Source organism: Chelonoidis abingdonii, chromosome 5 (genome assembly GCF_003597395.2).
Source record: "Chelonoidis abingdonii isolate Lonesome George chromosome 5, CheloAbing_2.0, whole genome shotgun sequence".
In the NCBI taxonomy this organism is placed as follows: domain Eukaryota; kingdom Metazoa; phylum Chordata; order Testudines; family Testudinidae; genus Chelonoidis; species Chelonoidis abingdonii.
In genome coordinates, this window is record NC_133773.1 from 58,585,513 (window position 1) to 58,607,782 (window position 22,270).

Below are 22,270 nucleotides of genomic sequence, written 5' to 3' on the forward strand. Positions count from 1 at the left end.
GTTTATTCTTTGGGATTATATGACTTCAAAGTCTGGACCGATTTCCTGAGTTCATGTCAAAACTTTTTTCAGTTTCCTTTGATCTGTCAGTTGGGGAATTCCTTTGTCCAACTCTTACTTTGCTCTCTATTCCAGCACCCAGTGTTTTTCGTGTTGCCACTTGTGTAGAACACGGTCCACATATTCACTAATGCCAGATTTTTTAGAATTTGAAAGTAACTAGATCTGAAAACCTGCCTATTCCTAAATACCTTTTAAAAATCTGGGCAATAGGTCCACTGTGCATTGTGAAAGGCGTCTGGAGCGGTGCTAGTACAGCGGGTCCCGGGGCCGTGGCCATAGGGAAGTTGGGGATTGTTCTGGGTGTTGCTGCAGGGGACTGTGTGGGCATACCAGGGCCCACCCCCGATGGGAAGGAGTATGCAGACGCACAGGCTGGCAGGGCCATTCTTGTCTATTGAAATCCTTCTCAGAGGCCCATTTCTACTGAAATTTTACTAAATATAGATTAAAACCCTTGATTGACAACTACAAGTATTTCAAAAATCATGAATACTTGAAATGTATTAAATTAAAACAAACATTTGGGTTTTTTTTAATTTGCTTTTTTTTATTCTGAGCCTCCAAGTGCAATTCAGCTTCAACTTGCTCGTTTTACCTCTCACAACATAAAGCCACATACCTAAAACTGGTTATACATTCCTATTAACATTCAATACATTTTGGATTTCAGTAATGTGATTCGCTCCTCTCCTTGTAACTGAAACCTACTTCTATGATTCTATACAGTAATCCTCTATCCTGCACAACTTTACTTCGTCAGTTACCTGATTTGTTTGTATATATTGATGTTTCTTACTTAATTATTTATACTTCAAATGCTTTAGGAAATAATCTCTGTACTTCTAGTGTATGAGTCAACTCCACACACCCAGAGTGGAATGGTATGTGCAATCACTGATGAAAACATAACAAAATTTAGCAAACTTAAAATGCAAGGATAATTTTCAGTTGCTGTTCTTCATTTCTGGTATGGCATGTCTTTATACTACCAAAAAAAAAAAAAAGATTTAAAGTGATTATCCTGTTATTTCATTTGCATTATCCACCAGGTGAATAGTGCTGACTAACCTTGCCTTTTGTGACACAGCTAAAGTTCCTGTCTCCATTGTTTTACCATGGCGATAGCTAATGCAGTTAGGGCCTGGTCCTACACTACGCGATTTAAAATCAATTTAAAGAGCCGTTAAATCTAGTTTAATGCTGTACCCGTCCACACTACAACGCTCTTTTATTATCGGATTAAAGGAGCTCTTAAATCGATTTTCTGTACTCCCTCCACCCCGAGAGGAGTTAGCGCTAAATTCGATATTAACATATCGGATTACAGTTAGTGTGGACGGAAATCGACGTTATTGGCCTCCGGGCGGTATCCACAATGCACCACTGACCGCTCTGGACAGCAATCTGAACTCGGATGCAGCGGGCAGGTAAACAGGAAAAGCCCTGTGAACTTTTGAATTACATTTCCTGCTGCCCAGCGTGGAGCTCTGATCAGCACGGGTGGCAATGCAGTCTCAAATCCAAAAAGAGCTCCACATGGACCGTATGGGAGATACTAGATCTGATCGCTGTGTTAGCCTCGGACCATGGACGCACAACGCCGAATTACTGTGCCTAGTGTGGCCGCATGAAATCGAATTTATAATATCAGTTTTATAAAACCGATTTTAGCTAATTCGATATTATCCCGTAGTGTAGATGTGGCCTTAGTTACCCAGTGGCAGAAACACACACTTTCTTAGCACTGAGGATACAGACTATAACGCTGACTGAGATGTTAGATGAATTATTCATTGCTTGAAAACTCTGCTACTATTATTGTGTAGCTAAAACTGCTCCTTTGCCATGAGAGGTATTTGCTGCTGAATGTCTGAAGCTCCCCTCCCCCATTTTTATGGGTGTCATGGAAAAGCAGTTAAAGCGTTTTAGACTAAGGGAATTAAAATTGATTTTTTCCCCTTTATTCCCTTCCTTTATTAAAGGCTTGTCTACATGATGTGACACTAAAGTGTGAAGTTGGTTGATGTAAGTTAAAGCACCTTAAATGTTTTTGTAGATACTCCTGTTCAGAATTAAAGTGGCCTTAGTTTTGACAACAGCAATCAGGGGAACCACAGCAGGCTGCAGAATTCCTTCCCAAAAACATTTAATCAACCCTTTGACCTGGCTTGAACATTTTTCAACTTTTGCTAGTCCAGTTTGTCACAGGGTGGGGTTAGAACATTGAGATTGATAGATATACCTGTCATGATTTGCTTCCCCAGACAAGATGATGGGGAAAAGCTGGATAGCAAATTGTGACAGGTGTCCCTATCCATCACTGCTGGCTACTCCTGAACCCCGAGGTAGGGAAAAGTTGGAGGTAGCAGATTGTGACATGAACACTACCATCCATCACAATGTACTACTCTTGGCCTACAAGATGGGGAAATACAGAGGCAGCAAATTGTGACAAGGCAGCAAAAGAGAATACCTACACATCAGTAACTGCTACCAGTAGCAAATTTAACATTTGCCCTCTTTATATCTCACTTTCAAGAGCACTGAGTGAGAAGTGTGGCTGACTATAGACAGGGACTGACTTTTTCCTCTGAGCTTCCTTTCAGGGATTCTGTAATAATTAGAGAGAAAGCCCATTTTTATCCAGATCTCTGCCCCTACCACCATGGAGCCTAGACTTGTACTGTATTTCCTAGTAAGGTACCCAGAGCTTAAATTTAACAGTTATTACTTTTTTCTAAATACACAGTAATCAACCCCTGCTGTCCACAGCAGTTTGCTGTTCCCTTCTGTGTCCCTGCTGTCCAGAGCCCTGCCCTCCAGGATGGAAGTGGAAGATGATCTTTGGTCTCTGTAGAGAGTGAAGACTCACCAATGTGATGTCTCCTGCTGGTCATCCTGGGAATTAACTCTTTTCCAGCTCCAGAGTACCCTCTGCCAGCTGATGTCTCACCTGCCTCAGGTCCCATGTCCCTCCCAGACCCCAGTACCCTTTCCCTCAGGGTTCTGCTCCAATAGTACCCCCACACTCTGGGTCTTCCCTCTCAGGAGGAACCCCCAACCCTCTAAACCCACCTTGCCTTAGTGACTACTGCCAGTCATCATCTAGTCCCCTTTCACTGAGGCAAACTGCAGTCTATAATGGCCACTCATCATGGGTTAGGGTTAGAGTTAGGTTAGGATGCCAATGCCTTTGCCTATCCTCAAGCTGCCCTCTGCAGCCCCAGTACCTTTTTAGAGGCCTGCAGCATGGGGGTTTACCACACTGGAGCTCCCAGCACTACTCTGCTTCAGCTACCCCCTGCTCCCTCCAGACCCGGAGAGACTCCCCTATCTTCTGGCTTCCATAGCCCTTTTATGCAGGTCAGCTATGGCCTGATTAAGCCAGTCAGCCACACCTGTGGCTGCTTCCTCAATCCACCTCACTTGGCTGCTTTTAATCCCTGTTCTGCAGGAGGGGGGCAGCTGTCCCAGTACAGTCTCCCAGCCACACTCCACTGTCTTATATAACAGCTTCTCCACACACAACTTTGGTCAGAGATGACAGGGTGTTTGCTGTGTGAAATGGGAAAGTGGGGGACAGAGGGGCACTAGGAGGGTGACAAAGAGGGGGACGTGTTTAGGATAAAGGAGGGCTTTTTGACCAGTATGGGGAGCCCTGCCCCTCCAACTAGCCAGCCCTAGGATTTTACCCCGGCCCAGAGGACAGCACATTTTACCAGGCATGCTGCACAAACACAAATATAGGGCCTAATCTTTAAGCCGTTTAAATTATGCAAGTGGAATCGCTGAAGTGAACTGGACTTCTTGCATGAGTGAAAAACAAATCACATGAAAAATTTTTGGCAGGATCTGTCCGTTAATTATCATCACTTGAATCAAAGATAGGTACCAGTATTGCTAAGTGGAACTGTTCAGAAATTGTAAGTAAAACTCCCTCAAATCATAAAATTTTATTAAAAGTCATGAGATTTAAAAAATACATTGTGGGTTACTTTTATTTATTTTTGAGTTTTTTACCTTTAGGGTCCACTTGGATTACATTTTCAAGCTTTTCTCCTCAACTATGAGTCTAGTAACTATTTTTATGAAAGCTGAGATTCTTAGGTATTCACATTAATCCAGAAGTTGAGGCTTTAAGAAGAACACTAAATATTGTGAGACTCATAATAAAATCATGAGAGTTGGCAACATTGAGGTATTGTAATGTATCAATATAAGCAAACTTATTATGATTCACAATTTTAGTAATGGGTCAAATGCACACTAGAAAGGCAATGAGTATGAAAAATTCATTTTAAAAAGTGTCTATTTCATAGTGGTAGATTTCATTTTTAATACTGATCTCATCCTTTTCTTTTAAGGGCATGTTCAACGAGTTCACTGTAACTATTCAGTTTACATCTTTTCCCACCCATTATAGACCTCCCCACCTCCGTTCACATCCATCCAAAGTAACTCAGACAAGTTTTTGAGGTTCTCTCCACAATGTTCCACTTTCTCTCTGGTTGCTGGCTTGGTGTGGGTATAGCTCAGTGATGTAGAGGAGATCAAAATAAATTATCTGGTAGTCTCTTCCGGCCTTAAACTCTATGTCTCAGCTGCTTCCTTTAAAGTCACATATCCCAACTTCCAAATATCATATAATCATAGCTGCACATAGAGCTCCGTAGTGATGATGATCAGAATATATAGTGCCAGAAGAAATAGGGTGACCATACGTCCCGTTTTGGAAAGGAAAGTCTCTTTTTTAAGTCCTGTCCCAGTTGTCTGGACTTTTTGGGCAAAAGTGTGCATTTGTCCTGTTTGCTCTTGCCAATTTGATCAGTTGGAAAGAGCAAATGGGACAAATGCCCACTTTTGGCAAAAAGTGGGGTGCATAGAACGTGCAGGTGGGCCAGTGGCAATATCAGCCCTGCGCCGGGGGGGGGGGGGGGAAGGGGAATGGCATCAACACCAGCCGCAGCCTCACGTTGGGGAGAGTAGGGGGTGGGCAGGCAGGACTCCAGAGAGCAGCAACACCTGCCTTACTTGGGGAGGGGGAGGAGAGCCTCTGTCAGTGTCCTGTTTTCCCTTACTACTTTAGGGATTATCTCACTTCTCTTATGCCCCCTTTACTTTTCACTACTGTTAAAATTAAAGCAAGCCACTTGACATTCAGAACCCACCTATGCTTTTCCCATAATTTGAGCATGGGCAATATCCCTTTCCCCAACCACACACTGCATTGTAGGGGGTCTGCAGGAGAGGATAGCATAATGCTGGCTACCTCAAACTTACATCACTGGAGGATTCCCCTAAACAAGAATAATCCTCAACTGACATCTTAAACCAATTTATGTCTATGTTAGACTGCTGTTTGAAACTGAGGTAAGCCACGGCAATGCCATTCACTTCTTTTACACCACTGAAACACATCTTCTCTTGGAGTTTGTATCAATTTAGCTACATCGCTTTCACTTTCTATGGACTATAAAGATGTGGGTTTGCATAAATGCTATATTTCTGGAAATATATCTTTTTTTATAGCCTCAGTCCACTAGTTTTGGCTATTTTTCCCTACTCTCTATTCCAAAGACAAAGAGCAAAGGTGCCTGTGAAATTCCTTTGTATTAAATGTATTAGTATTTTCTGGGCTGCTGGTATAAATACTTTATCTAAAGTGACCTGAATCAACTTTTCAGTAAGGTATGGATCCCAAAGACTTTTGCTGGTATTGCTTGATAGATGTGTAACCTTGATTTATGTGTCTCTTTAAACCAGGATGTGAGATAGGATTTTTCCCCCACCCAACCATCGCAGAGCTCTTCCTGCTGGGTCACGATCAGACAGTGTTTTATATTACTGGACGAAGTACAGGAAGAGACACTAGATGATTTTCTTTGGTGGACAGGAATTGAACTGGGAATATCCAAAAAAGTAGTAAGTTACTCAGTCTAGTAAATATATACAAGCCATTTTTGTTGGGGTAATTTGTTGGCAGTTTACATTGTTTTGGCTTGATTTGAAGGACTGACTGTTGCTATTATACTACTGCTGCAGTTGGATATCTGATGGAATGTTTCTCATTATAAAATTCCTAATTGTTAATATAATGGAATGTATTTTTACCTCACCAGTTGTGGTATATTGATCTCCAACAGAGACACTGTCATATATTAGAATTCTGTATTTTATATTTTTATCATTTGTTTTTAAACTCAGGCTAACACAAACATTTCAATTATTTTTCCTTGTTAAATGAAAATATTTTGTTTTAATATAAAAACTCCCTAGTGTATGCAACCCAAATATTGCAATATTTCTGGTGTATGATAATCAAAGCAATTATAAACAAATAGGGGGAAAAAACTATTCTAATTTACTTGCTGAAGCAGAGTGAACGGCAATAAGAAAAAACTGGTGAAAGTAAATTTGATTATGAAAGTTTAGTTTCAATCTAAACAGCAGCATGGATTTTTTAATATAGGATTTTTTTTTTACTAATGGTGTCCCTTTCAGTGTAATATGATTCTATATGTCCAGAAATAGAGCTACCTCTCAACTGAAACTAAAATAATCTGAAAAATAAACATCACAGCAGATAACAAGATCTGGCAAATTGGACACTGCATCAAGGGTCAGGATATTTGGGTTGTAGTTCCAACTCTGCTCCCTGACTTGCTCTGTGATTTCAGATGAATCAATCACTTAGATCCATTTTTTCAAAGTTTACTACAGAGCTGCAACTTTTGGGTGCCCAACTTGAGACAGATTGGCCTGATTTTTCAAAGGTGGTGAGCACTCACAGCTCCAACTGATTTCTGTTAGCTTAGAGCTGACTTTTGGAAGAGACACACTTCTCATTTTGGGTACCAAAAAAACTAAGGCATGTAAAACATAGAAGCTACTTTTGAAAATTTGGTCTTTAACTACTACAGGCCAGATTTTCAAGAGTTCAGCACCTTTTATTAGGCATTCTCACAGGATCCACTCACCACTAGGGTGCCACCTCCTAGCTACATTTGGGGATTATCACCACTCTAGTCCAATGCCCCTTTCTGCTGCTTGCTGCATACTCCGCTGCCACTCTCTCTCTCCCTGCAACTCTGGATGCTAGGTCTTCCTGGCTTGGCACTCCCACCAGTTCACTATGTTTTCACCTTCCAGGGTACCAAAGTCCCACTGGACAACCATCATAGGCAGTCTGTGCTTCACTGCCTGGTCTGTGCCACTTCCCCAGTGGCTGGAGTGGAACCTAGGCCCTCCCACTACTCTAGGCTTCAGTCCAGGGACCCTATACCTGGAAACTGTGGTCTGCTTTCCCTCAGACCTTGTTGCTCTTTCCCTGACTCCTTCCTACAGCTTCTGGCTTCACCCTCTCTAGGTGCATCAACAGCCTACTTCCTCTGCAATCCCTTTCTACTGTCAACTTACTGGCTTTATACAACTCCTACTGTTCTTCTCCAGCAGGGATCCATCTTCAATCAGTCCTTCAGGACCAGGCTCTTCCCCCAGTGCAGCCTATCAGGTTAATTATCCTAATTTACTGGCTCTGCCTTGTGTGGGGTGAACACCTGATCACAAAATCACCAAAATAAGTGGGAAGATTTTCAACAGAGATCAGCATGCTGGGGGTGCTGAGTTCTTTTGAAAATCTAATCATAAGTATCACAGTGGGAGTTGTTGCATGTTGATACTTTTGAAAATCTGGCCTTTATTTAGGCTTCTAAAGGGGGACAGGAATCTTTGAAAATCTGGTCCTGAGCTTTCTTGAAATTTGGTCATCTCTGTCTCTATTTCCCCATAAGAAAAATGGAGATATAAAGTCCACTGAAATCTTTGGATGAAAACCCACTATATAGAAGCTAAGCATTAGTTAGTGTTATTATTTAATATTATAGGAATTGTATAACGTATTGAATGTCATGCAACAGAAGAGTTTTTGAGAAAACAGACTTACTGAAGACCTTTTAACTAACTCACATTTACAGAGCTTTATTGTATCAAAGCTCATAAAGTCATATTTTGTTATATACCATTCTGACACTATATTACATTTTAACTATGTCACACGTTAACTATTCTGTTGTGTGATATGTGATATATCAGAAAGATATTATCAGGGCTGTCCTTACCCATACGCAAAGTACGCAGTTGCGTGCTACTGCAGCCCTTCTCCAGCTCTTCCCTAGGGCCCCAGCCCTACCCGTTCCCTGCCCCAGCCCCAGCGCCCCTGAGGACTCCAGAAGCGGTTGGGCCTGCACTCACTGGTGAGTAGAGCAACCTGGCCCGAGCCTGCTCCACTCTCCTGCATCCTAGCCGTGCTGCCGGCAAGTCCTGGGGGGTGGTTCCCTCCTCCCCCCAAGCCTGGGAGCCAGGGGAGTGGAACAGGCTTGGACCGGGTCACCCCACTTCCTGCAGGAAGTGGCCAGCCCTCCCACCCTGCAGAGGCTTGGGGCAGGGTCCCACACAGCCCCCCTGCGGAGGTCTGGAGCCAGCCCTCCCCACTCACGGAGGCCTAGGATGGGGCCCCACACAGTCCCCCCATGGAGGCCTGGGGCCATCCCCCCCCGCATGGAGGCTTGGGGCCACACACAGCCCCCCCATGCGGGGGAAGGGGGGGGCTGCATAGGGCACCAAAATAGCTAGGGATGACCCTGGATATTATTGCCTCTTTTTGACCCAAGTGGCTAGTCAAAGTTCCGAGCTCAGTGGGTGGTCCAGTTGGGAATAGAAATTGGTGGTAGCCAGGTATTTCTTTTATGCAATCTTGTTTATTTACAAGGAATATACAAATTCCTGTGTCTCTGACCACAGAAGGATCAAAGGAAAAAAAGGAGCAGTTTCTCAGTTTACCATCCCCACAAGTCCCTGTAGCCAACACCAGACTCAAAAACTCTCTCTCCAGCTTTCTCCAGGGTCATACCATGCTTAAAGGCTCCTGCTTGGCTTTTCCATGCCTCTCTTCCTCTGCCTTCTTATCTGTGATCTTTTTGTGTGTTCTCTCCTATGCCCACACACACCTAACCAAAACAATCTAACTCAACCCACACTGCCCAAAAGTTCCTGGGTGGGTTAAAACACACATTTTGTTTTAGGTGGGGCTTAATCCAAATCATAACAAGGTTTCACCCAGCTCATAACAGTATTGTAAAAACTGCATGTTTCATTTTAACATTTCCAGTAGGTGTCTCCAGTGTACTGTGTAGAAGCTTTAAAAACAACAACAATATATAACCACACTACAAAATAAAAAATGGCATAATTAAATTTGTTTACAAAATTGCATATGAAAAATATTCAACGCATTGAGTCCAATCCACTTGGAAAGTGGAAACAGGTGAGTAGAAGTTTGGCTATTAGGTTACAGAATTAATATTTCCTAGTTCACGTATAGCCTGTATAGCTACTATGGTGGGATTTTCAAACTCACTCAGCACTGAGTTCAGCCAATGCTTAGCGTTCCATAATGGGGTTCATGAGATACTGTACAAATGAAGAACACACTATCTTTTCATACACGGTCCCATGATGTACAGTATCCTATTGCTTACTGTATTACTTCCTCCTCAAAAAAGCCTACTTCTTTCCTTCACAACCTTGATTCTCGATGATCCTTAAGACTGTAGGGAAGGTCACTTGCAAAGGTAAAAATGATATTTTCCAACAGCAAACAGCTTTCTGAAGCTTTCTGACAAGAGCTTTAGTTTCTGAGACAAAACTAAATAGTTAAGCATACATAATATATTTAATACTTATTATATACAGTATTGCTGTTTTGTTTGTGGTCATGCCTCCCAAAATAATCTCTCCAGTACTTTTCTGGGAAATTTCTTCTACTATGTTAAAATCAGTTGATTCAGAAAAGCTGGTGTTTTAGGTGCTAGTTATTGAGGGTGTGTCATAAACAGATAGCTAAAGGTTAATGTTTCTTTTACCTGTAAAGGGTTAACAGAGGGAACCAAACACCTGACCAGAGGACCAATCAGGAAACCGGATTTTTCAAAGCTCAGGGAGGGAATTTTTGGGTGTGTGTCCTTTGTCTGTGTCTCTGTTGCTCTCTCGGTTCTGAGAGTAATCTCTCTATCTCTAGGCTTTAAAATCTTCTGTTTCCCAGTTGTAAGTACAGGTATAAGACAATATAGGTTTTTATATTGTTTTTGTATTTACATGTGTGTAGTTGCTGGAATGTTTTAAATTGTATTTCTTTTTGAATAAGGCTGTTTATTCATTTTGTTTTCTTTTAAGCCATGACCCTGTATATTGTCACCTTGATGCAGAGACCATTTTTATGTCTTTTCTTTCTTTTTTATATAAAGCTTTCTTTTAAAACTTGTTGGATTTTCTTTTCTAGTTGAGGCTCAAGGGGATAGAAGATTCCTGTGCCAGGATTATGGTCTCTCTCAGGGAAGACTGGAGGGGAAAAAGAAGGAGGGAGGAAGGTGAATGGTCCTCTCTGTGTTTGTGTTTCAAGGACTTGAAACACGGTGATCTCTTAGTGTACCCAGGGCGGGAAAATCTGGGAGGAGGTAAAGAGGGGGAAGGGAAGTGGGTTATTTCCCTTTGTTGTGAGACTCAGGGCTTCTGAGTCTTGGGGTCCCCCAGAGAAGGTTTTGGGGAGACCAGAGTGAGCCAGACACTGGAATTTCTGGCTGGTGGCAGCACTATCAGATCCAAGCTGGTAATTAAGCTTGGAAGGTTCATGCAGGCACCCAGATTTTGGACGCTAAGGTTCAGAATTGGGATGACAGGGTGGAATGTGAGTAAATCTTCCACTTCTCAGAGATAAGCTCTTTGCCATGGGGACTGTGTTTTCAGTATGTGTGTATGCATTCCCTAACATAATAGGGCCTCAGGTCTGATTAGGACCTCTAAGCATCATCACAACCCAAATACTAATAACAATTCTGTGCTAGACAGTGTTGTGACTTGATTGGCTCCTGCTATAGGATCTCCTAGATCTTGGCTATGTTTTGTGTATAAAGAGACAGAGATCATTTCTGCATCAGCAGAATCTTGGTAGTATCTGTTTGGATTATACATTTGAAAAAGTTTCTTCTGTTGGTAACTCTCATCTTCAGCTGTACGGATAAAGAAAATAGGCTGAAATATCAGAAGAAATGTGTGGGTGGAAGAAATGAGTTGGACAGAGCGACTGAGAGGAAGGGGTCAGCTTTCCGGTGTGCAACTGTCTCCATCCCATAATGTCATCTATATCCCATAATTTTCATGCCTTTTAAAAAATTCCCACGAACCCACCAATACTAGGATGTTGATGGTGTTCACAAAGTTGCTACAGATGGTAAAGTGCCATATTCCTGGATCTGTGTGCCAAGCTCACCCCAGGACTGACTGGACTGCGATGGCTTGTGGCATTATTGGATCCCCCAGTTGCAAGTCCTTCCTCCTCCTCTTCTTCCTGGTCCTCACTGTTCATGCCAGGGGCCTCTAACTTGGTCTCCTTGATGGTCTGCAGCATGGTGGTAGGGTCTCTGCAAAGTACAGCATGCAGCTCTTTGTAGAAGTGGCAGGTTTGGAACTAGGCATTAGATTGACTGTTGGCCTCCCTGCCTCCTGATATGCCTGACACCATTCCTTTGCTTTCACATGGCACTACTGCTGGTGCCTGTTGTACCCCTTCTCCTGCATCTCCCATGCAATCTGCTTGTAGGTGTCCACATTTCTATGGCCGATCTATAGCTGTGCCTGCACTGCCTCATCTCCCCACAGGCCCAGGAGACCCAGTATCTCCTGTTATTCTGAGCTGGATCATGTCTGGAGTGTGTAGCTGTCGTAGTCAGCTAGGCAGTTGTACACAACAATGAAGAGTTGCTAGGTGTCCTTGACAAGCTGTACATTCAGAAATAGGCATGTTAAAAATTTGCAGGCTTTAAAGGAGAGTGCAGATGTCTTCCAGACTCTGTGACTGTGGGGCAATGGAGTTCACAACTGTGACCAGAGTGGTCAGTGTCACTCATTGTGTGACCACTGCTGGGGGACTTTTAGGGTCAACATAAGCAACACAGTCTCTACCCTTGCGCTGCATTGACCTCCGTATATCGACTATGGCTCAACGCCGCTTGGGGAGGTGGTGTTAGTGTGTCAGCCTAAAGGGATGCTCAGATCAGTGGGAGACAAATGTAAGTGTAGACACGTGGACAACTACAGTGATGCAAGGCAGCGTATGTTGACAACTTTGTGGTATAGATCAGGCCTTAGGCAATGTCTAAACTTAAACTGCTACAGCAGCACAGCTGCAACGCTGTAGCTACGCTACTATAGTGCTTCAATGTAAACACTACAGCCATGGGAGGGGTTGTCCCATGGCTGTAGTTAATCCATCTCGCTGAAAAGTGGTAGATGGAAGAATTCTTCTGTTGTCCTATCAACCTAGCACTGTCTACATAAGTTGTCCTAACTATGTTGCTCAGGGGTATGGAGTTTTCACACTCCTAAGTGATGTAGTGGGTTAACTTAGCTTTTTAATGTAGACCTGGCCTTACACACATGTAATTTTCCAAACGCAAGAAGACCCATTGAGCTTAATGAGACCTCCTAAAATACATAGTTACTCACATACATAACTGGGTGCAGGATGGAGCCTTGGAGATGCTCATGGAGTAGACAGTGAAAACAGATAAACTGACTTACATACACAAAATGCTCTCAAATGCACAAAATAAACAAAGTGAAAAAATACAGGTTTCCCCTCCTCTTTTCTTTCAGATTTTTTTGTAACAATAAGAATTTAAGACAACACTGTTATTTATAAGATGACAGTGTCCTTTTTAGTACGGTTCTTCCCAACAAGGTGCTAAGATGATTTCAATACAGTTTTCCTGGACAGCGTAGTGTGGGCTTAACTTTAGGCCACATGGTATTGAAATTGAAATCAATAACAAAACTCAATGACTTAAAAGGGAGCAGGATCAGGCCATGTACTATAAATCCTGTCCCTGGCATGGAATTCCTGTGTTGAAATTCACAATTTTGTAGGGACTAAACTGAAGAAGATGGTAAAATATATAATATGACTAATATGATATTTTATATTGAAAAATAAACACGCCAATCTTGGCCTTTAACCGGTGTGTATGGGTGTTACATGTTCTGTCTACCTCACTGAGTAGTATTTTAATTTCCTAGAGCCAGCATCTCTGTGCACTGGCAGATTATTTGTTCTTTGTCAAGTTTTTAAATAATATACTGTACTTCTAGACAAGTGTATCTAATTTCATATGCTCTGATCATATCAGGAGTAACTTTAGGAGATTAAGTATCTAGGACAGTCACAAAGTAACAAATGTGTATGCACATTTTAAATTGCTTGTTACACTGCTGGTGTTTAGTGCTGCCTCTGAGGAATTTGCAACAATATTCTTTGGTTAGATTGAATTAGATAACACAGGTGATGAGTTGATCACTTGAGAGCTTCCAAAATTCCTTCCTAATCTTTTTATACTCATCTGAGAAAAGATCAGATATCTTTCAACATTATCTCTTACAAAGACAGCCTATACCTTCACCTGATTTGCCCCACATTTAAGAAGATCAGAATGTTAACCAAATCCTGTGGTATAGCACTGATGTAAACCCAGAAAGGAAGACTTTAAAAGTGATGGCAAAAATAAGCAAAACAAAACAAACAAAAACAAAACCTACAGACCAACAATTTTCAGATACCCCTGCACAAATTGCATACTCCTTTACTGTTCTTCATCTAAAAATATCCCCTAAAATCAAGAAGAATTAATTCTTTGTTATACTTAGAAGTAATTTGTAATAATAGCATAGGCAGAGTTCTGGGCATCTAAGTGAGTACATCCAGTTATTGTACTGTCAGAGCTATTTCACTTCATAAATTTGCACAGTGTTCATGGATTGGTGAAGTTCTAACAGACTGAAAAAAAAAACACCTTCTCCACCCCCACCCTCCCCAAAAAATCAAAATGAAAGCCAAATACAGATGTCCTCTTGAGCGACTGGTGCTTTGGTATTTGCTCCCAAGAATTATATACTTGAATGGGAGTTTGAAAATTAAAGGAATGAATGTGAGGATAGAACATGCATTTTGTGATTTGCATCACCAAAGTTACATCCCACCATCCAAACCTTGGTTGATTTAGAGTTTTAAGTTGTTTCAGTGCAAAGTTCCTGAAAAGCAGAGAAATGTCCAGCTAGGGAACCGTCTTGAACAAACGTTGACACCCAGCCACCTCTACCACAAACTTTGTATTTCTAACAAGTATTTCTAAACACAGCGCGCACGTAGGAGAAAACCTGAAGGCCCATCGCGGCACCATTTACCCCGATGTACCGCGTACAGGTTCGATGTAGGGAGGATGTGCACCTGGGCGAAGATGAGGCGGCAGTTATGTTCTAATATCAGTGTGTGAGCGGAGCTGGGAGTTCAGAGCGGGGGAGAGCCTGGCTCACAGCGAAATCACCAGGCAGGGGAGACAACACCCTGTGAAGCAACTTGCCACTGATTCTGGACAGGCCAATAATGGCACGTGGACAGCGGGGATACAGGCGCGGAGCTGTGGGAGGTAGGGTAAATCATGCCCTCCTCTGGGCCCCACAACCCCAGCACGCTGTAAAGCCGCACCCCGGGCAGGCGCTGCCGCAACCCCCGTTCCTGGCACGTCTCTTGCCTCGTCACAAGTTGCTAATGCAACAAGGTCTCTGGAATTTGGGAGCGCGCCCAGGGCAGCTCCGCGCGGGGAGGGCGCCCAGCACCAGCAGGCAGAGACGGGAGCAGCTCAAGCTGAGCCGGGGGTGGGGGGTTGGAACTTGGCAGGGTGGAGCAGGGATCGGGGCGGGGCTGGGATGCCGAGGCTGCCTGGGGTGGAGGCTGCCGGGAGCTGGGCAGTAGCTTCACCTCAGTCCTCCTAGCTGCTCTCATGGCGGGAGGCTTCTGTGGGGGCTGATGAAGCTCTCGGAGTAGCTGCCGCTCTGCCCCTCTCCTCACCCTCTGTTGCAAGAGCCCCCGGGCCCGGGGTGCGGCTGGCCTCGGGGACCGCCCCCCCCATGCCGTGGTTTGAAAGTGCCAGTTGCCTGGTCACCTGGGGGAATCGCTGTAGCTGGGAGGCACCGCGGGCCTTGCTCCATAGTGTCGGCTTTTGAGGCTGCTGCTGCTGCTGCTATTGCCTGGTGAAGAGGGATTTGCAAGGAGCTGAGCTCTGGTGCAGCTGCAGCAGCTATGGGGCTGCAGCCCTTGGAGTTCAGCGATTGCTACTTGGATAGCCCCTGGTTCAGGGAGAGGATCAGAGCCCATGAGGCGGAACTGGAGAAAACCAACAAGTTCATCAAGGAGCTGCTCAAGGATGGAAAGAACCTCATCGCTGCAACCAAAAGTGAGTGGGAAGAGAGGCGGGGGTGAGGAGGTGCTGGCAGGGACAGCGAGGCCATGTAGTGTCTGTTTGCTGCAATAATAAGACTGGTGCGGTGTTTTGCAGGGGTCCCTGTATTTGCGGCAGTAATCGGCGCTGCATCGAGAGTCTTGCTGAGAGCCTCCTTGTGCAGAGCAGGGAGGTTTCCTGCCCAGCAGGCTTTGTGTTGCCCCACTGTCATCCTGGGTGCTAGCTGCTGCTCTCCTGTGCCGCCAGCAGCAGCAGCTGCTGCAAACTGGCTTGCCTGAGCTGGGAGGGCAGATGGCGGTGTGCCTTGCACAAAGCCAGGGTTTCCTGCTGGCTGAGGCGCGCGGAGAGAGAGAATGGCATTTGCAAGTGGTGCCAAGTTGCTCCTCTCTTCCCCAGCTGAATGCCTTCCACCTCATGTAGGTTGTTAAATTTTTGCACTTCGTGTGAGGAAAGGTTTTGCTCTGAGTTGAAGTTAGTTGATTTCCCTCATCACCTTTCGCCCTATTTAGAACCCCCTCCTCATTCCAGCTTGAGGAAACCGCTATCTTCCTGCCCTTGTGATCATGGGAAAGTGATAACAGGCCTGCTAATGACAGCAACTCTCTTTTAACAGAACTTTTTGTAACCATAGTTACATCTCTGCGATTTCCTGGCACAGGCCTGCCTTATTCTATGTCTCTAAAGCCTATAGAAGGCTTTGGATACTGTATACGTATACCCAGTACCATGACACTGACTTTGTGCCACCCACTGCATTTGCCTGTGTATTTTCCATCCTGAAAGGAAGATGGGGTGTGTGGTCACAGTAACTGTCTAAATCAGGTTGATGAAACATCATGGTTGGGGTTTTAAAGATGCACAAAGATGGCTAGATCATGGTTTGTGAGTACCATAACTCTGAGGACTACATATTTACATTCTTGTTTGTAGTGTTGCATTCACATAACTTCTTAAAATTTAAGTTCAAACAGGCGAGTATAGTTCAATGCTTATTTGAATCCAGTGATAATTTAAACAAACAAATGTATTTATTTCACTTTGATTTTTACATATGCTGGGACTATGTTCCCTAAACTCTCTGGTCAGCACTGCTGACCAGGCCATTAAAAGTCCCATTGGCAGTGCTGCTTGGCTAAGGCAGGCTAGTCCCTACCTGTTCTGACACTATGCTGGTGTGGCAAGTCAGGCTCTTAGGCAGGGGCACTACGGATTCTGCACTCCCATTGCCCAGGAATCAGCCAATGGGAGCTGGTGGGAAGGGGTGATGCCTATGGGTGAGAAATGTGTGGAGTCGCTTGTGTGCCTCTGCGCAGGACTTGCTTCTGAGGTGCAGCGTGGTCTGCGGTGCCAGGAAAAACGCCTGTCTTAGCACCTCCATTGTGCCACTGATTGGGAGCCACCTGAGGTAAGCTGATGCCCCAACTCTATGCCCCAATCCCCAGCCACGAGCCCCCCCAGTCTGAGTCCCTGATCCACCCCAAGCCCCTCATCCCTGGCCTACCCCAGAGCCCTCACTCCCTCCTGCCCCAGTCCAGTGCCCCCTCCCACACCCTGAGCCCCTCATTCCCAGCCCCACTCCACAGTCCTCACCCCAACCTTCTGCCCCAGCCCTGAGCCCCCCCCCCCACCTGAAACCCCTCATCCTCAGCTCTGCTGGGTCATGGGCATCAACAATTTTCTGTAATTGGGTTGCCAGAAAAAAAAGTTAAAAAACCACTGCCCTAAACTATACAGTAACTCATCACTTAAAGTCATCCCGGTTAACACTGTTACCTTGCTGATCAATTAGGGAACATGCTTGTTTAAAGTTGTGCAGTGTTCCCTTCTAACATCATTTGGCAGCCGCCTGCTTTGTCCAGCAATTGCAGGAAGACCAGCCCATTGCAGCTAGCTGGTGGGGGCTTGGAACCAGGGTGGACTAGCAGCCCCCCCTCAGTTCCCCACTTCCCTAAGTTCTCTGTGCAGCTGCTGCCCCTTCCCCCACTGCCATGTGCTGTTCCTGCCCTCTGCCTTGGAGCTGCTCCCTGAGCCTCCTGCTTGCTGTGTGGGGAGGAAGAGAGAGACTAATGTCAGGATGCCTCCCTGCTCCTGCACCCCTTTTACCCCCTCTTCAATAGAGCAGGGGGGACACAAGACAGGGCTCAGAACAGAGGGAGCTCGCTGGCAGCAGCTGTGGTCTCAGTAAGCTGATCTAATTAACAAAGCAGTGTACTTAAAGGGGAAATGTGCATCTCTCTCACACACAGGATGTATGTCTCTGTCTGGTATGCTGTCTTCCCTCCCTCCATTCCTGCTGCCTTGTAGAGTGTGAGAGTTAACCCTTGAGGGCTCAGCCAATTGCTATTTCATCATTTAGCAGTAAGGCATTCCCTGGGAAATATCCCACCCTCTGACTCCTCTACCTCAACCAAGCTTCAAAATCATCACTGTGTACCAGTATTAAATTGTTTGTTTAAAACTTATACTCTGTGTGTGTCTGTGTATATATGTGTGTATATAATATATAGTGTCTTTGGTCTGGTGAAAAAAAATTCCCTGGAACCTAACCCCCTCATTTACCTTAATTCTTTTGGGGAAATTGGATTAGCTTAACATCATTTCGCATAAAATCACATTTTTCAGGAACATAATGTTAAGTGAGGAGTTACTGTACTGCTCCCTTGAGAGCACGTAAAATTTGAAAATGCACATAGCAGGGCCCAGCAGCTGTAAATTGGGGGGAATTCATCAGATTGTTCATGGGACAGAATAAGTGGCTGTAGCTTGGGAGGCTTCTGGGGTTGAAGATTTTTCAGATACCTCATTTTACCCAAGTAGAAGCAGGGCAGAACATGTATATCTCTGCTTGGTGTTTATTTAAATGGGTAAAGGAGATAGCATGCATTATGCCCTTTTCACTTGTTTATAACTCTTCTTTATTTGTTGGTCACCACATTTTCTGCATTTGACAAGATATTGTGTTCTTTGGAGATTGCATGCATGTCCAAATCATATATATTTGAAATCCAAAATATTTTTACTTCACACTTTAGTTTAAAAGAATTTCTACAATGTTACTAAACTTGTGAAAAATGGTTCTTTCCCCCTTTGCGTGTATACTTCAAACAGTGGGACAGAATTTTCTGAATCTCTTCCAAAACTTCTATTTCTGGTCTTAGTTTACCCACATGAACTTCATATGAAAAAATTATGTAACCTTTACAGAGTGCAAAAGGTACTGAAAATGCTTTGAATGAAAGTATGCAGTATAGTTGTAGCTGTGCTGGTTCCAGGGTGTTAGAGAGACAAGATAAGTGAGGTAATATCTTTTATTGAACCAATAAAAGATATTACTCACCTTGCCTCTTGAATTAACATGTTATCTTGATGATAACCATAGTATTACTTTAATATCCTTAGTTTTACTGGGTAAATACTTTTGCAGCACAAATTGTGCCTACTATATTAAATGACATTTCATCCTGTTAACCCTTCTGAGTAGAGATATTGTATGGAAGGGGGTGGTAGGTGCCACTGATTTTATATAGTAGAGAAAATTAGTTGCATTGTGACTTTACTGATAGTGAATTTTTGCCCCTATGAGAGTTGTTTCAGCCTTTTGCCCCCAATATTTATGGGTATGCAATAGGCATTTCCTGAAGGCTGACACTTAGTATTGAGTAGTAGTTGATTTTCATCTTAAGATTGAAGTACTCAACTATTTGGATTTTTTTGTTTGGATGGGAAATAGTTTAATGGTAAATACAACTTCAGGCATATTAAATGTTATTCTGTAAATTGGGTTATTCAAGATCATTTCTCTCATGCCAACAACTGCAGCATCATATCTGTACCCTCATCATTTAGGATAAACACAGATCTTTCCTTTATTTGTTTATTTTTTTTAAATAAAAAAAACAACAAAAACAAGAGCAACAACTGACAAAAACTTCATGATGGTCCTCTCCATCTTCCGCTGAATGTGAGGGAAACCCCTAAAATTGAATAAGTCCCACTTCCTGTTTAACAGAGAGCATTGTGAATGACTGTGACATTTGCATTGGGCCACATCCTGAGAGGCAGTAAGCATATACCACTCTTCTTGACAGTAGGTGTTGTCACTGCCTTTCAGGATCAAGGCTGTAGTTTTGTTGTGGTCCCCCTTCTTGTCTTTATTCACCCTTCTTTTTCAGTTATAGTGGGCAATGTTTTCTCCCCAGTTCAAACTTGTTTATAAGTAGAAGTTGCAGAGTTAGTTATTAGTACACAAGTACATTACCAATAAATAAACTATCTCTGCTGCAGCTTTAACTGAACTTTCTAGTTTTCAGCATGAGCCAGACTTTTAGTGCTGCTTTTAAATTCCAAGTTCTGATTCTTTCATGAATCTGAAAGGTAACCAGTTCCGAATTGAAGTTCTCTTGTGTTTCCTGCGTAAAACCTTGCATCATCGAGGTGTCATTTCTTGAAACCAAAGACTGGAAAGAAAGAAAGAGAATGAATAAACAAATAAACAGTGGTTTTAGCTGTTCACTAATCTGTTTTCATTACACTTCCCTTTTTCCATATTTCAGTTGACTTTTTTTTTTTGGTATTTGCTATTAAATGCATGAAACAGTACACACATTTACAATAGAAATATCAATTATTTCTCAAGAAACTCCAACCATTTAGGATGTAAAGTTTGTTTTTTGAAGATCGTTTCTGAATAGAGGTAGCCACTGGGGGGTTGAGAGAGATACTGAATGAAAATGAATCCTTAGTTTGCGATAAAATGTGCATTTGAAAAGTTTGTTTAAAACTCTAAACACTATACATGGTTATAACCTACATAGAGCCCAGCATAACATGCATTCAGATTAACATTTGAGGGACAGAGTCATGTTACTGTTGATCAACACCAGTTTTTTAAGGCTTTCCATGTGAGAGTCAGCTATACTTGGGGCTCAGTGGCTTGCGTTAGTAGCATTGAGTAATGTTACTAGCTCTCAAAGACTCTGGAATTGTTGCCAGTTTAAATAGTTACGACGGAATTAATTTGTAAAACACGTAAAGAAATGGAGAGAAGCATTCAATCTGAAAACTCTAATTTCTGTAGTTTAAATGAGTGCTCAGTAAATGTTTCAAAGAAAGCATCTGATATTGGTTCTCAGCAGGTTTGCTTTTATTATTTAAAACAAAGAGAAGGAAAAGCCTTTCTTTGTTCCAAGTAATATTGTAGATTACTTAAACAGGTAGGTTTCTAAATAGCTCACTTGCTCTTCAGTAGGATGATTATGCTTATGAATTTCTCTAAGTTTGCAAAATGGAAGATAACTAGTTCACTTTGTACTGGCATCCCCATGCCCTAGCACACAGAGTTTGTTGCAAATGCTGCCAGAGAATGTTTGCTTGCTTTTTAAAAAAAAAATGGAATTTCAAAATATAGTGGAAACATTTCTAAAAATCTTAAGTTTTGTGATTTTGAGCCAAATCTGATCTGACTTTATTTTAAGCAAAGTTTACACGGAGATCACGGTCCTTGGGTTCTTTTTAGCCAGTAGCAGCCACTCTTCTTAGCGCTCCTTGTAATTAACATTCTAATAACATGACTCCCCTGCTAATGGAAAAAGTTGCTATTGTATAAGAAAGTGGTCTGAGAGTCTTTCCATTCAGCCCCACCCAAAAGAAGGCATTCATCTTTATGTAAATGCAATGGTACTGCTCTATAATAGAGACGGTAAACTAATTCTATGGAGAGGACCAAATTACAATTTTTAAATGTGATCTGAGCTGGGATTACAAAATTAGTGCCATAGTCTACCTTCTCTCCTCTGCGCATCTTTCAGTAATGTCAAGGGGAGGTTGCCTGAAGATCAAGGATAGCATATAGTCTTCTTTCTTGTCACTTCTGTATTTGGGGTTGCCAACTTTTATAGCCTTTTCCAAAACTCATGATTGTATGCCTGGCTGTCATGCAAATTGATCTCTTTAAGGTCCTCTGATATCCAGTCCATGTAGCAAGTCTTTGGCCTCTCCCTGTGCATGATAATTGTTATCCTACCAATATAACTCTCAGGTCTCTATGGGACATGTCCATACTAAGGACTGTTGCCTAGCCTCCCTCAACTTGTCTTCAATTGGGGTAACCTGCATTAGGTCCCTCACAACCTCACTTCATTTCCTATCATAGTCTTTAATTAGTGGCTCAGCTATCTTATGAAGTTGTTACTGCATTTGGGATTAATTGGTGGTGGTGGTATGGAGAACGATGTAGGACATTTCTAGGACCATGGCCAATTCTGTCTTTTAACCATGTTGTGCATGCACTTGATCAATTCTTACTGCAGGTAAAAATTCTGAATTGCAAGTATTTGAGATGCTGGTTGTTAATGTCATCATTAGGCTTCAGAGTCAAGTGAAATGAGTGGCGTAGTTCACACTTTTCAGAGTCTTTGGGTAGATCACATTTAGTAGACTCCATTCACAGTCTGTTTTTTTAAGTGGCTAGCTTTTTTTTAAATGAAAGCTTAGACTCAAGTTCTGCAGAACATATCATAGAAGCTGCGAGATGGATCTGTCTTGGATCCTGCAGTTTGAATCCCCAGTTTGAAACTAAATTGATGGTAAAATTAGAGAACGGCTGCTGAGCCTGAGGCAGGAAAATTCCATCTTCCAAAATTAAAAGATGGCTGACTTCATGTATTTGCATGAGAGTTGTTGTTCAAATGGGCATATAACACACTTTAGAGACTTTAGAAAGTGAAGAAAAATAGAGAGCGTGCTTCGTCTGGGGATGGTCTACACTTAGAAGTAGTACTGGTGTGACTGTTGGTTAGAGGGGTGACCTTTTTGCCACCATAGCTACTCTGGAAAAGCCCTAGTTTGGACACAGACATACCTGT

General features: G+C 43.0%; 2 protein-coding genes across 2 annotated transcripts in view; one reads left to right on the forward strand and one right to left on the reverse strand.

Annotated features, from left to right (window-relative positions):
- The window catches only part of NR3C2 (nuclear receptor subfamily 3 group C member 2), a 651,149-nt gene that overhangs the window by 107,078 nt on the left and 521,801 nt on the right, over positions 1 to 22,270 (reverse strand). The window lies entirely within an intron of this gene.
- ARHGAP10 (Rho GTPase activating protein 10) overlaps positions 15,182 to 22,270 on the forward strand; it is a 255,503-nt gene continuing 248,414 nt past the window's right edge. The window contains exon 1 of the mRNA XM_075066743.1: positions 15,182 to 15,401. Coding sequence (XP_074922844.1) covers positions 15,248 to 15,401 — 154 coding nt within the window. The 5' untranslated portion in view covers positions 15,182 to 15,247. The remainder of the gene's footprint in view (positions 15,402 to 22,270) is intronic.